Source organism: Melanostigma gelatinosum (assembly GCF_949748355.1).
Source record: "Melanostigma gelatinosum genome assembly, chromosome: 10".
Lineage (NCBI taxonomy): Eukaryota > Metazoa > Chordata > Actinopteri > Perciformes > Zoarcidae > Melanostigma > Melanostigma gelatinosum.
Window position 1 is genome coordinate 24944646 of NC_136643.1, and position 16445 is coordinate 24961090.

Consider the following 16445-nt stretch of genomic DNA (forward strand, 5'->3'; position numbering starts at 1 on the left):
TCTCTTTACCACTTCTCTTTTCTTCCGAAGACCGCTTAAGTTTTTTCCAGAAAGATATGATGAAATGAAGAAGACCTTCCTGAAAATGGTTCTGAAATGTCAACTTTTGTGTGTTTATGATCAGCAGCGGACAGCTTCCACATTTCAGGCAAGAAAAAGACAGATTTTATATATTTTAGGTGAGTTGACTTCATCAGGTTTCATCTTTTCATTTATTAAAGGATGACATTACAGGTGAAGCAACTTAAAAACACAGTTGTTCTGGTGTGTGTGTGTGTGTGTGTGTGTGTGTGTGTAATCATGAACATGAATAAAATCGTATAAAATGTTCCTCGAGTCTCGTAAGATCTCTTCTTGTGTTTATCATCTTATTCGATACATTCTTCAGTAAACCTTGGTCGTCTTTGATCTCCCTGAATTCCTCACAGCCGTCCTGCTGTCTTTGTCTTCAGGTTCAGACAGGATGTCACTTCACTGTCATGCTGTTAGGCCTCTTATTAAAGCTGCATAGAGAGAGCTTTACAGGATCAGTAAACTATCCATATTATTCTACTTCAGTAAGTTGATGTCTGAGATTGGCACGCTGCTTCCAGTCTTGAGATAATGAGTTCAAAGTTTTTCATATAAATAAATGTCTGTTGAGTCACTTTCTATCTCAGAAAGACTGTTTGATCTCTGGAATGTGAATACGCACCTGCAGTTACCACTTATGGCCACAGGTGTCGCTAAAGAGAACAAAACACATCTTCGAAATTGTAACTTACAGTTTTTCATGTTAAATATTTGTCTTTTAATGTTCCACAAAAGAGCAAGTTAGCATTTCACAAAATGTATCTCAGACTCTGCTAGGTGTTCCTGTAGTTTTATTATTCATGCATTTATTTGTTCGCTTTGAGGTCATTAAGAGTCAGAAATGGATTTTTGAATCCAGATTAGAGGAGATCTTCAGCACGCAAGTGTTCATGTGACTGCTGTTAAACAGATTCAGTTTCAGTGGTGAATCATGATGAAGATTTTGTTTTTCCAGCATCTTGAAAAGTCATGACTTCCTCTTTTTCTAAAATAGATTATAAGCAACAAGAGTTTCCTCATTTCATGCAGTGTGTGCTGCAGAGCTGACCTGCTATGAAATAGATGTTATCCTCGAGAGCGATGGAGGAATTACACGTCCATGAATATGATGAACCTGACGACTCGAGCCCTTCCACCAATGGGACAGGTGAGAATGTGAACAGATGAGTGCTGTTTATTGTATTGATGACTGTGTTCATGGTCTTCTCTGTGTTCAGGTCCCAGGAGCTCAAAGTTGAAGAGCAGATCTGATGGAGCTGTTTTTCTGTCTCTGGGGCTGCTGAGTGTTTTCCTGCTGGCTCGACTCATCAGCTTCTTTGTCTACCGTGAGTCTGATCTTCATCCAAGTCTTCACTTGAGATCTACAGCAGCGTTAATCTGCTCTGAAAGATGTTTTACCCAAATGTCTATCTGCATCCTGGCTCCTCTGTGACGCTTTTCTTTTTATTGACTTTTCATCTTTTGTTCTTTGTCCTTGAATCACTTTTTAAATATGTTTTTAAAAGCACCACAGAATAGAGTGAAACACTGACCTTGTGAAGCACTTCTTTTGTAATTATATTAGTTATGAATATTAATTTCTCTATCCTACAGCATCATGTAGATACACTTCTCTGGTCGATGAAGAGCGTCGCCTTTCACCAACTTTTAAATTGACACGAAACCATGTTTGAATGCAGTGTTTAGATTTATTATATCTTTATCTTACAGGACAATTATTTCTTGCATCATATATATTCTGAAATGTTATGTTTAAATATAAAATGAGGCATTATCGAATAACTTTTGGTGAATTTAGGAGAAATCGACAGATTTAAAGAGTGTTTTTTATGTTTTCTCTCCACGAGTCTAAAAAGAAGCAAAGTAGCTCAAAGATTTTGCCCGTTGCGTCGCCTTAAATTACCACCAGTATGAACACATGAATACACCAGCATGATACATGCATACACCAGTATGAACACATGAATACACCAGTATGATACATGAATACACCAGTATGATACATGAATACACCAGTATGAACACATGAATACACCAGTATGAACACATGAATACACCAGTATGATACATGAATACACCAGTATGAACACATGAATACACCCGTATGAACACATGAATACACCCGTATGAATCCATGAATACACCAGTATGATACATGAATACACCAGTATGAATACATGAATACACCAGTATGAAAACATGAATACACCAGTATGAAAACATGAATACACCAGTATGATACATGAATACACCAGTATGAACACATGAATACACCAGTATGAACACATGAATACACCAGTATGATACATGAATACACCAGTATGAACACATGAATACACCAGTATGATCCATGAATAAACCAGTATGAATACATGAATACACCAGTATGATACATGAATACACCAGTATGAATACATGAATACACCAGTATGATACATGAATACACCAGCATGATACATGAATACACCAGCATGATACATGAATACACCAGTATGAATACATGAATACACCAGTATGATACATGAATACACCAGTATGAATACATGAATACACCAGCATGAATACATGAATACACCAGCATGATACATGAATACACCAGTATGATACATGAATACACCAGTATGAACACATGAATACACCAGTATGAATTGTTACGTGATATCTGGGGGGTGACCCCTCACGATTTTTTAATCCGATAATAAAAAATTGAAAAATTAATAATTATTAATTTTATTTTTATTTTTTATTATTAGAATAAGTATCCGTGTGGTTTGGGCATTTCAAGAATGCCATCAGTAATGTACCGAGCTGGATCAAACATAACTTACCTCAGGGGATGAAGGAGATCATCTGAGGTGTGACCCCTCTCCAGGGCTGACTTCTCAGGAAAATATCAAGAAAAGGACTTGGTCGAAGAAACTAATTCGTTATTTATTTATTTGCATTTAAATCAAAGTATAGTCTCTTGGTCCAAAATGCAGAGGAAAATCGTCAACTGAAAAATATAAGAAAAAATCACCTAAGTATTCAAAAACCCCTTCAGAGTAGTTTACAGACAAAGGATCTTAAAAACACGGACTCAGCCAGCAGACGAACTGGCTGTGTAGGCTAAGGAGGAAAAAGTTAAGGATTCACCCAGCGCAGGACTGGACAGAGTGAGCCTTCTCTCCTGACTAGACTTCAACAAATCTTCTAAGTTTTCTTAAAAACCTCAGACTCTCAAAGTCCGGAGATTCTGTAAAAAGTTAAAGTTTCACCCCGTGCAGGCAGCAGCCCTGTACGGGGTTAGAGCCTCCTTCCAACTCCTGCTCCAAGTCTTTCTTCCAAGGTCCCGCTCCAAGTGTGCGTCCTGCTGTTTCAAAACTGCTGGTATTTATACTAATACGGGCTTCAGATGTCTGACTTCAAACGGATTCCTACCCTTCACATCACTTGATTGATGACACAAAAACCCTTACTTCAGCGTAATCTTTGAAAGCCAGGTCTGCCTTCGTGGTCCATATGAGCTCCTCAGCATTTTTAGCGACGCCACTGTCAAGGCTAAGTTTATTTATGGGTGCCCCCAGGCTATCTTACTGATCTGACCGCCTCATAGCTTTTCCCTGAAACCGCTGACTCCGTCTTTTTGACTTCGGCTGGGATTCTCCCTTCTTTCTTCTCTAGACTAATGACCTATATTCTCATGCCTCACACCGCCTCCGGCCTCCCGGACTTCACGGGGGTGCGATGGCTGCCCCCCCCTCCTTCTCCCCTAGACTAGGTGGCGTCTCAGTCTTCCTTCTTTGTGTGAATATGCTGGCTCAGCTCGTGGACTTCCCCATGAACCGAGGAGAGCATCGGGGGGGGGGAGGGGGGGTGAGGGTGTGTGTGTGTGAATGAGTGTGCGCCCACCCGTACACATCACAGGGGTTTTGGACAACCGCCTCAGAGCCTCAGAGTCATATGCCTGATTTAAACAACGGCTTTGCTGGTAGAGACATCACTACTTCGCAAAATCTCCACCGTGTTCAACAGAATACATGAATACACCAGTATGATACATGAATACACCAGTATGAACACATGAATACACCAGTATGAACACATGAATACACCAGTATGAACACATGAATACACCAGTATGAACACATGAATACACCAGTATGAACAGATGAATACACCAGTATGATACATGAGGTGTTATGATCTTGATTTGTTCCAGACCATAACTCAGTGGGTGGATCAGCTGCAGATCTGTCCACTGTCAAAGCCAACCTGACTGAGTGTCTCCGGGCCAGTGAAGACAAGCTGTCCTCTGTGTCTGAAGAGAGAGACCTGCTGAACGCCAGCCTCACTAATCTGATGGAAGAGATGGACAGACGTCAGCGTTGGTGCAATCAGAGTGAGTCCTTGTCTCTGTAAACTATTTTTAAAAATTTTTAAATACATTGCCTACTTTTTGTTCAGATGTGATGAAGAAATAAATCTGTAAGTAATCAGTCATTTGATCCAATAAGTAGTTGTTCTGATAGTCGAGTGTGAGGAGTCACTACAGACCCTTCAGATGAGGCCGAGGGAGGAAAGTTTCAAGTTATTTATTGTTATGTGCACAACAACTACAGAGAAGCAATGTTTGCAATGAAAACCTTAATCTCAGTCTCCCGACAACAATTATCAATAAATATGTATTTAAAAAAATCACGCAAGCAAAAATGGATGTATGAGACATAAAATAGTTCAGAAGTTCCAATAAAGGGATAAAATATAACATCTATGAAATTAAATGATGTATTTGTGACAGATAATAATTGCAAGATGCATAAACGTTTATGTAAACAGGTATTTCGTTTGTTTCTCTGTGTGATGAGAAGTAATGAATCTTATATACAGAGATGTAGAACAGTAAGTTAAAGTAAAGTGATGTGTGTCGTAGTGATGCGCTCCACAGCTCAACAGTTCAGAGGTCTCAGCAGGAAGTCAACAACAACACAACGGCTTCATTTTAAAGACGTGGGTCTCGTCTGATCTTTATTGGTTTATGTTTGCATCATTTTACAGAGAAAACGTGTCCTGAAGGATGGAGGAGGTTCAGTTGTTCCTGTTATCTTCTCTCTACACGGACTGGTTCCTGGGAGGAGAGCAGAAAGGACTGCAGAGACAAAGGAGCAGATCTGGTGATCATAGACTCGCTTCAAGAACAGGTAGTGTGAAATTATATATATATTTATCTTTAGTGTTTCCAGATGACAACCTCTGGGTTTGACAAGTGAAGCCAAAGCTTCATGTGTTAAAGCTGCATTCTCTCTAGTGTCCACCAGGGGGCGACTCCTCTGGTTGTATAGAAGTCTATGAGAAAATGACTCTACTTCTCTCTTGATTTATTACCTCAGTAAACATTGTAAACATGAGTTTATGTCTTAATCTCTAGTTTCACGTCTTCTTCAATACAGCATGATGTTCATTTAGTACATTATGGTCCATTTAGAGTCACACAGACCATAAAGCAGGGGATGCTTTAGGGCGGGGCTACACAGTGATTGACAGTCTGTGTATTCATATTAACACTTTCACAGTTTGTTTTCATGAAAGTTTATTGTAATATTTTGGTCTGTGGAGACTGTAAAGCCCTCTGAGACAAACTTGAATGTTTCCATGTTATACTTCATTCATATACTCCACTACACTTCTGAGGCAAATATTGTACTTACAAAAAAAACGACATTTACTTCTAAGCTTTAGTTACTTTAATATTCAGATTATTAATACACATTTTTATTGACAAATAAACTGTCATAGTGTAGTAATAATAATAATAATAATAATAATGACAATGATAATAATAATAATATTATCATAATAGTATATACTGTTTATGCTTAAATGGGCCAGTCTACACAATGAGTACCTATACTTTTGTTTTAAGTACATTTTGATTCTGATACTTATGTACTTTTTCTTAAATACAATTCTGAATGGAGTACTTTTACTAAGTATTGTAGTATTTCTACTTTTATTTGAGTAAAGATATGAGTACGTCTTCCACCACTGACCACGTCTGCTCCTTTTTCACCACGCTGCACTTTAATGGTTTTATTGTTCAAATACTTTTTATTCTGGAACATATTTTTAGTTTTTATTTCATGGGTATTCATGCCCTCCCGTCTCTTCTTCTTCTCTTTTACTCTGCTTGTATTCTGTATATTACTCTATACAGATGTGGACATTACATCCTGTTAACATCCATTTACTGTATATCAGCTATAATGATTACATTAAAATAACATGGCATATCTTTGAGCTAATATGATTTATAAGTGAATTTTTATCAGCGTTTGGATGGATCACTCTAAACTACATTAAAAATGAAATTAAAATGTAAATACAAAAATATATATCTAAATACAGACTCTGTCTTTTTAATCTTGAACAGGAATTCCTCTTAAGCATCGTCACAGAATACACTTGGATTGGTTTGAGTGACGGAGACGACGAGGGCACCTGGAAATGGGTTGATGGAACTCCACTGACTGAAGCGTAAGACACACAACAATGTTCATATTTGAAGATACACACAACTATTGCTGCATAATAATAAGTTATTATTCGAGCAAAATTCCCTCAATAATTATTACCAAAATCTGACTGAGCGGAAACATTGTTTTGCAAGTGTTGCTGCACTACACGGATAATTAAAGTAATTTGGTTAGAAGATAAAAAATCCTCGTTTTTATTTTACTCGAGAAACTTAAAAGCTGCATTATTAAATGTTTTGAATAATCACCTCCTAGGTACTGGGGCCTTGATCAACCTAATAACGGTGGAGGATATCCACATTTGGGTGAACAGGACTGTGCTGAAATTGATGTTGACTGGAAGACAGAAAGAAACTGGAATGATCTGCGGTGTGATACATCTCGGCATTGGATCTGTGAAAATCTGGCTTAATATTTCAAGGTTCAAGGGTTCAAGGATCATTTATTGTCATTGTTAAACACAGAGATGCTCAATGAAATGAAGTTGTAGCACATTTATAACACAACAAACACAACAAAACACAAACAGCTGTACATTCCTGTCGTGCATTTATTGAATTGGCATCATAAGCAACAAAAACAATTCTCTGGTCAGATAATACGGCCGACATCTTCACATTAAAAATTCAACATGAGGAGAAAACATTGTCCATCAACTGTGACTGTGTTTGAGCAGCAAGCATCACGATGTGAACACAGAGTCCACCTCCTCTGGTCCCTCCAGAGTCCTGCTCTCTGTCCTGCTGTCCACCCGTCAAGTATTACATCTGTCAACATGTTATTATGATTCTGCAAAAGGCTTTAAATGGTGTGTGTGATATAAAGAGAGCATGTAAAGGGTTGGAGGTCAGGTATCAAGTTCTCCGTGTGACTGTTTTGTGTAAATCAGCTGCTTTGTACCAGGAAGATGAACCACAGGAAGCTGTGATCTTTATCTGTATACATGTGCTGATGACTGTAAAGAATTAAAGCTGCATATTATACTGAATAGATACTATAATGAAGCTTGAGCCTGAAATGCACTTATTAGGGTAATAAAGTTGACTTCAGCTGTTTTCTTCCACATTTAGAGGACGACTCATTTATTCTCACACTCACCAATGCACCGTACTCGTATGAACATCTCTCAAAGTCCCTTAAACCTACTATATTACAGTCCACTTCACAAATAACATCTACACAGCATATTTATTTCTATGCAATTGAAAATGACTTCATTATTGGACCATTTAAGGAATTGTTCTCAAACTGTTCCTGTTTGTGAGAGAAGATTGCCATCAAGTAGGGTGTGTTCACTTGTTACTTCCTCGAAAGTTAAACTTCAGAGAAAACTATTGAGACCAACAAGACTGGGTTTAGTCGTTTACATGTGTCGTAGTTCGTGCTGCAGGTTTGACCCTTCATGAAATAATTTCCATCATTGGAGGAAATCTATGCCAAAGTTCAACATGACAATCCTGTTGATACAGACAGGCAGTGTGTATATCTTCATCTGTCATAGTTACGGTTACTGACTTGTGTGATGGTGTGTTAGGGTCATAGGAGGTCAAATATATTCATTACGGAGCATGGGGAGAGGGTAATAATACAAAATGAACTGAAGAGATTAAAGTTGTAAATTTCATAAAATAACAGACTGAGCATTCAATAAAACATCTTCGTATCTCGCTTAGAGGCAAAATTCAGATGACGGCTGGTGTTACTACGGTTTTGCGATGAACTATTTTTTTTATTTTCTTGTAAATTGTTGACTTTATCATTTCAAAGAATATTCAAGGGGTCTTTTTGCAATGAAATTTTTTTTTTTCTCATAGATTTACGACTTTCATCCTGAAATTTCGGAGTTATTTCTCTGAATATTCGCCCCTCCCCTGACTCTGTATTTATTTTTTACGTTGTTGTTTTTAACTACAATGGCTCGAATAGGTTGTCCTACATTTGTCTGTCTTGTTTCATTTTGCTCCTTTAAAGGAACAGTTTGTAGGATTTATTGCGATTTGGCAGAAATATAATATTTATAACTATGTTGTCACTCGTGTAAAATCACCTGAAACTAAGAATTGTTGTGTTTGTTAGCTTAGAATGAGTCCTTCATATCTACATAAGGAGCTTTGACTCTTCACAGAGTCCGCCATGTTTCTACGGCAGCCCAGAACGGACAAACCAAACCCTGACTCTAGAGAGACTTTCATGTTTTTAAGTTACTTGAAGTTGTTCCATGGCAGTGAAACGAGGCAGTAGTAAGGTACAGACGTTCTACGTAACTGTACTCAAACTGGGTGTTCGGGTTACATCCTACTGAGAGCGCCTAGGGCGTATTCGTACAAGGCTCTCAGAAAGACAAGAATTCCGAAATTAACGACTCAGCTACGGGGTGAGATAACAGGCCGAAGGTATTTTCCTGACACTTCTGTGGGACACTCATCCCCGAAGACTGGTCGGACTACTGACGGAGTTACCGCCGTGCTGGGTGCGATTCTGCCCTTTTTTCTGTTGGGCAGGACCCGCTCACGCTACACACTTCTTTACTCTTTACCACTTCTCTTTACCACTTCTCTTTTCTTCCGAAGACTGCTTAAGTTTTTTCCAGAAAGATATGATGAAATGAAGAAGACCTTCCTGAAAATGATTCTGAAATGTCAACTTTTGTGTGTTTATGATCAGCAGCGGACAGCTTCCACATTTCAGGCAAGAAAAAGACAGATTTTATATATTTTAGGTGAGTTGACTTCATCAGGTTTCATCTTTTCATTTATTAAAGGATGACATTACAGGTGAAGCAACTTAAAAACACAGTTGTTCTGGTGTGTGTGTGTGTGTGTGTGTGTGTGTGTGTGTGTGTGTGTGTGTGTGTGTGTAATCATGAACATGAATAAAATCGTATAAAATGTTCCTCGAGTCTCGTAAGATCTCTTCTTGTGTTTATCATCTTATTCGATACATTCTTCAGTAAACCTTGGTCGTCTTTGATCTCCCTGAATTCCTCACAGCCGTCCTGCTGTCTTTGTCTTCAGGTTCAGACAGGATGTCACTTCACTGTCATGCTGTTAGGCCTCTTATTAAAGCTGCATAGAGAGAGCTTTACAGGATCAGTAAACTATCCATATTATTCTCCTTCAGTAAGTTGATGTCTGAGATTGGCACGCTGCTTCCAGTCTTGAGATAATGATTTCAAAGATTTTCATATAAATAAATGTCTGTTGAGTCACTTTCTATCTCAGAAAGACTGTTTGATCTCTGGAATGTGAATACGCACCTGCAGTTACCACTTATGGCCACATGTGTCGCTAAAGAGAACAAAACACATCTTCGAAATTGTAACTTACAGTTTTTCATGTTAAATATTTGTCTTTTAAAGTTCAGCAAAAGAGCAAGTTAGCATTTCACAAAATGTATCTCAGACTCTGCTAGGTGTTCCTGTAGTTTTATTATTCATGCATTTATTTGTTCGCTTTGAGGTCATTAAGAGTCAGAAATGGATTTTTGAATCCAGATTAGAGGAGATCTTCAGCACGCAAGTGTTCATGTGACTGCTGTTAAACAGATTCAGTTTCAGTGGTGAATCATGATGAAGATTTTGTTTTTCCAGCATCTTGGAAAGTCATGACTTCCTCTTTTTCTAAAATAGATTATAAGCAACAAGAGTTTCCTCATTTCATGCAGTGTGTGCTGCAGAGCTGACCTGCTATGAAATAGATGTTATCCTCGAGAGCGATGGAGGAATTACACGTCCATGAATATGATGAACCTGACGACTCGAGCCCTTCCACCAATGGGACAGGTGAGAATGTGAACAGATGAGTGCTGTTTATTGTATTGATGACTGTGTTCATGGTCTTCTCTGTGTTCAGGTCCCAGGAGCTCAAAGTTGAAGAGCAGATCTGATGGAGCTGTTTTTCTGTCTCTGGGGCTGCTGAGTGTTTTCCTGCTGGCTCGACTCATCAGCTTCTTTGTCTACCGTGAGTCTGATCTTCATCCAAGTCTTCACTTGAGCTCTACAGCAGCGTTAATCTGCTCTGAAAGATGTTTTACCTAAATGTCTATCTGCATCCTGGCTCCTCTGTGACGCTTTTCTTTTTATTGACTTTTCATCTTTTGTTCTTTGTCCTTGAATCACTTTTTAAATATGTTTTTAAAAGCACCACAGAATAGAGTGAAACACTGACCTTGTGAAGCACTTCTTTTGTAATTATATTAGTTATGAATATTAATTTCTCTGTCCTACAGCATCATGTAGATACACTTCTCTGGTCGATGAAGAGCGTCGCCTTTCACCAACTTTTAAATTGACACGAAACCATGTTTGAATGCAGTGTTTAGATTTATTATATCTTTATCTTACAGGACAATTATTTCTTGCATCATATATATTCTGAAATGTTATGTTTAAATATAAAATGAGGCATTATCGAATAACTTTTGGTGAATTTAGGAGAAATCGACAGATTTAAAGAGTGTTTTTTATGTTTTCTCTCCACGAGTCTAAAAAGAAGCAAAGTAGCTCAAAGATTTTGCCCGTTGCGTCACCTTAAACTACCACCAGTATGAACACATGAATACACCAGCATGATACATGAATACACCAGTATGATACATGCATACACCAGTATGAACACATGAATACACCAGTATGATACATGAATACACCAGTATGATACATGAATACACCAGTATGAACACATGAATACACCAGTATGAACACATGAATGCACCAGTATGATACATGCATACACCAGTATGAACACATGAATACACCAGTATGATACATGAATACACCAGTATGATACATGAATACACCAGTATGAACACATGAATACACCAGTATGAACACATGAATACACCAGTATGAACACATGAATACACCAGTATGATACATGAATACACCAGTATGAACACATGAATACACCCGTATGAACACATGAATACACCCGTATGAATCCATGAATACACCAGTATGATACATGAATACACCAGTATGAATACATGAATACACCAGTATGAACACATGAATACACCAGTATGAACACATGAATACACCAGTATGAATACATGAATACACCAGTATGATACATGAATACACCAGTATGAATACATGAATACACCAGTATGATACATGAATACACCAGTATGAAAACATGAATACACCAGTATGAAAACATGAATACACCAGTATGATACATGAATACACCAGTATGAACACATGAATACACCAGTATGAACACATGAATACACCAGTATGAACACATGAATACACCAGTATGAAAACATGAATACACCAGTATGATACATGAATACACGAGTATGAATACATGAATACACCAGTATGAATACATGAATACACCAGTATGATACATGAATACACCAGTATGATACATGAATACACCAGTATGAACACATGAATACACCAGTATGATCCATGAATAAACCAGTATGAATACATGAATACACCAGTATGATACATGAATACACCAGTATGAATACATGAATACACCAGTATGATACATGAATACACCAGCATGATACATGAATACACCAGCATGATACATGAATACACCAGTATGAATACATGAATACACCAGTATGATACATGAATACACCAGTATGAATACATGAATACACCAGCATGAATACATGAATACACCAGCATGATACATGAATACATCAGTATGATACATGAATACACCAGTATGAACACATGAATACACCAGTATGAATACATGAATACACCAGTATGATACATGAATACACCAGTATGAACACATGAATACACCAGTATGAACACATGAATACACCAGTATGAACACATGAATACACCAGTATGATACATGAATACACCAGTATGAACACATGAATACACCAGTATGAACAGATGAATACACCAGTATGATACATGAGGTGTTATGATCTTGATTTGTTCCAGACCATAACTCAGTGGGTGGATCAGCTGCAGATCTGTCCACTGTCAAAGCCAACCTGACTGAGTGTCTCCGGGCCAGTGAAGACAAGCTGTCCTCTGTGTCTGAAGAGAGAGACCTGCTGAACGCCAGCCTCACTAATCTGATGGAAGAGATGGACAGACGTCAGCGTTTGTCCACTAATCTGATGGAAGAGATGGACAGACGTCAGCGTTTGTCCACTAATCTGATGGAAGAGATGGACAGACGTCAGCGTTTGTGCAATCAGAGTGAGTGCTTGTCTCTGTAAACTGTATTTACAGTCTGTTCGTCCTGTCCAAATAACTCTATTTAAACATGAATTATGTACAAGGCATCTTTTCCAAGTGATGGTAGCATCTATTTTATAGCTAAAGCCAGAGTTTTAGTGTTAAATGTTTTAAATGTGTCCTCTGCATCTTCACTTCAACTGTTCTTCAAAAGTCCTAATTTTGAAAGACGTTCTGGTCCTTTCATGATTCTGATCATCTTCAGAACAAGTCGTACATGTGATAAACATTCAGTGCAATATTAAAGTCATAGAAAGGGTTAGGACCATACAAGTGTTTCTGCCTCCTCCTTATTGTATGTATAATATCTATCATAATTACCATCATTAATAGTTTTGTTTTCTTATTGCTCATTTTATTGGTTGTTATTGTTTGGTTTTATTATTATTTGACACATGTACATCTAAATATTTACTTTTTGGGGAATTTCAGGTTACACATTACTTTTGCCACCAAGTATTTATTTTTCCTTCTTTTTCTTCTCTTTTTAAATACATTGCCTACTTTTTGTTCTGATGTGATGAAGAAATAAATCTGTAAGTAATCAGGCATTTGATCCAATCAGTAGTTGTTCTGATAGTCGAGTGTGAGGAGTCACTACAGACCCTTCAGATGAGGCCGAGGGAGGAAAGTTTCAAGTTATTTATTGTTATGTGCACAACAACTACAGAGAAGCAATGTTTGCAATGAAAACCTTAATCTCAGTCTCCCGACAACAATTATCAATAAATATGTATTTAAAAAAATCACGCAAGCAAAAATGGATGTATGAGACATAAAATAGTTCAGAAGTTCCAATAAAGGGATAAAATATAACATCTATGAAATTAAATGATGTATTTGTGACAGATAATAATTGCAAGATGCATAAACTTTTATGTAAACAGGTATTTTGTTTGTTTCTCTGTGTGATGAGAAGTAATGAATCTTATATACAGAGATGTAGAACAGTAAGTTAAAGTAAAGTGATGTGTGTCGTAGTGATGCGCTCCACAGCTCAACAGTTCAGAGGTCTCAGCAGGAAGTCAACAACAACACAACGGCTTCATTTTAAAGACGTGGGTCTCGTCTGATCTTTATTGGTTTATGTTTGCATCATTTTACAGAGAAAACGTGTCCTGAAGGATGGAGGAGGTTCAGTTGTTCCTGTTATCTTCTCTCTACACGGACTGGTTCCTGGGAGGAGAGCAGAAAGGACTGCAGAGACAAAGGAGCAGATCTGGTGATCATAGACTCGCTTCAAGAACAGGTAGTGTGAAATTATATATATATTTATCTTTAGTGTTTCCAGATGACAACCTCTGGGTTTGACAAGTGAAGCCAAAGCTTCATGTGTTAAAGCTGCATTCTCTCTAGTGTCCACCAGGGGGCGACTCCTCTGGTTGTATAGAAGTCTATGAGAAAATGACTCTACTTCTCTCTTGATTTATTACCTCAGTAAACATTGTAAACATGAGTTTATGTCTTAATCTCTAGTTTCACGTCTTCTTCAATACAGCATGATGTTCATTTAGTACATTATGGTCCATTTAGAGTCACACAGACCATAAAGCAGGGGATGCTTTAGGGCGGGGCTACACAGTGATTGACAGTCTGTGTATTCATATTAACACTTTCACAGTTTGTTTTCATGAAAGTTTATTGTAATATTTTGGTCTGTGGAGACTGTAAAGCCCTCTGAGACAAACTTGAATGTTTCCATGTTATACTTCATTCATATACTCCACTACACTTCTGAGGCAAATATTGTACTTACAAAAAAAACGACATTTACTTCTAAGCTTTAGTTACTTTAATATTCAGATTATTAATACACATTTTTATTGACAAATAAACTGTCATAGTGTAGTAATAATAATAATAATAATAATAATGACAATGATAATAATAATAATATTATCATAATAGTATATACTGTTTATGCTTAAATGGGCCAGTCTACACAATGAGTACCTATACTTTTGTTTTAAGTACATTTTGATTCTGATACTTATGTACTTTTTCTTAAATACAATTCTGAATGGAGTACTTTTACTAAGTATTGTAGTATTTCTACTTTTATTTGAGTAAAGATATGAGTACGTCTTCCACCACTGACCACGTCTGCTCCTTTTTCACCACGCTGCACTTTAATGGTTTTATTGTTCAAATACTTTTTATTCTGGAACATATTTTTAGTTTTTATTTCATGGGTATTCATGCCCTCCCGTCTCTTCTTCTTCTCTTTTACTCTGCTTGTATTCTGTATATTACTCTATACAGATGTGGACATTACATCCTGTTAACATCCATTTACTGTATATCAGCTATAATGATTACATTAAAATAACATGGCATATCTTTGAGCTAATATGATTTATAAGTGAATTTTTATCAGCGTTTGGATGGATCACTCTAAACTACATTAAAAATGAAATTAAAATGTAAATACAAAAATATATATCTAAATACAGACTCTGTCTTTTTAATCTTGAACAGGAATTCCTCTTAAGCATCGTCACAGAATACACTTGGATTGGTTTGAGTGACGGAGACGACGAGGGCACCTGGAAATGGGTTGATGGAACTCCACTGACTGAAGCGTAAGACACACAACAATGTTCATATTTGAAGATACACACAACTATTGCTGCATAATAATAAGTTATTATTCGAGCAAAATTCCCTCAATAATTATTACCAAAATCTGACTGAGCGGAAACATTGTTTTGCAAGTGTTGCTGCACTACACGGATAATTAAAGTAATTTGGTTAGAAGATAAAAAATCCTCGTTTTTATTTTACTCGAGAAACTTAAAAGCTGCATTATTAAATGTTTTGAATAATCACCTCCTAGGTACTGGGGCCTTGATCAACCTAATAACGGTGCAGGAAATCCACATTTGGGTGAACAGGACTGTGCTGAAATTGATGTTGACTGGAAGACAGAAAGAAACTGGAATGATCTGCGGTGTGATACATCTCGGCATTGGATCTGTGAAAATCTGGCTTAATATTTCAAGGTTCAAGGGTTCAAGGATCATTTATTGTCATTGTTAAACACAGAGATGCTCAATGAAATGAAGTTGTAGCACATTTATAACACAACAAACACAACAAAACACAAACAGCTGTACATTCCTGTCGTGCATTTATTGAATTTGCATCATAAGCAACAAAAACAATTCTCTGGTCAGATAATACGGCCGACATCTTCACATTAAAAATTCAACATGAGGAGAAAACATTGTCCATCAACTGTGACTGTGTTTGAGCAGCAAGCATCACGATGTGAACACAGAGTCCACCTCCTCTGGTCCCTCCAGAGTCCTGCTCTCTGTCCTGCTGTCCACCCGTCAAGTATTACATCTGTCAACATGTTATTATGATTCTGCAAAAGGCTTTAAATGGTGTGTGTGTGATATAAAGAGAGCATGTAAAGGGTTGGAGGTCAGGTATCAAGTTCTCCGTGTGACTGTTTTGTGTAAATCAGCTGCTTTGTACCAGGAAGATGAACCACAGGAAGCTGTGATCTTTATCTGTATACATGTGCTGATGACTGTAAAGAATTAAAGCTGCATATTATACTGAATAGATACTATAATGAAGCTTGAGCCTGAAATGCACTTATTAGGCTAATAAAGTTGACTTCAGCTGTT

At 37.4% G+C, this 16445-nt stretch overlaps 1 protein-coding gene across 1 annotated transcript; it reads left to right on the forward strand.

Moving 5' to 3' along the window:
- Positions 1–1108: 1108 nt before the first annotated feature.
- Positions 1109–16445, forward strand: LOC306783566 (uncharacterized protein). Its single transcript, XM_079277274.1, has 12 exons — positions 1109–1219; positions 1290–1397; positions 4274–4453; positions 5110–5252; positions 6482–6585; positions 6840–6990; positions 10281–10365; positions 10436–10543; positions 12505–12747; positions 13914–14056; positions 15286–15389; positions 15644–16445. Exons 1-12 carry the CDS (start codon positions 1135–1137, stop codon positions 15798–15800), a joined length of 1611 nt encoding a protein of 536 aa, XP_079133400.1. The 5' UTR covers positions 1109–1134; the 3' UTR covers positions 15801–16445.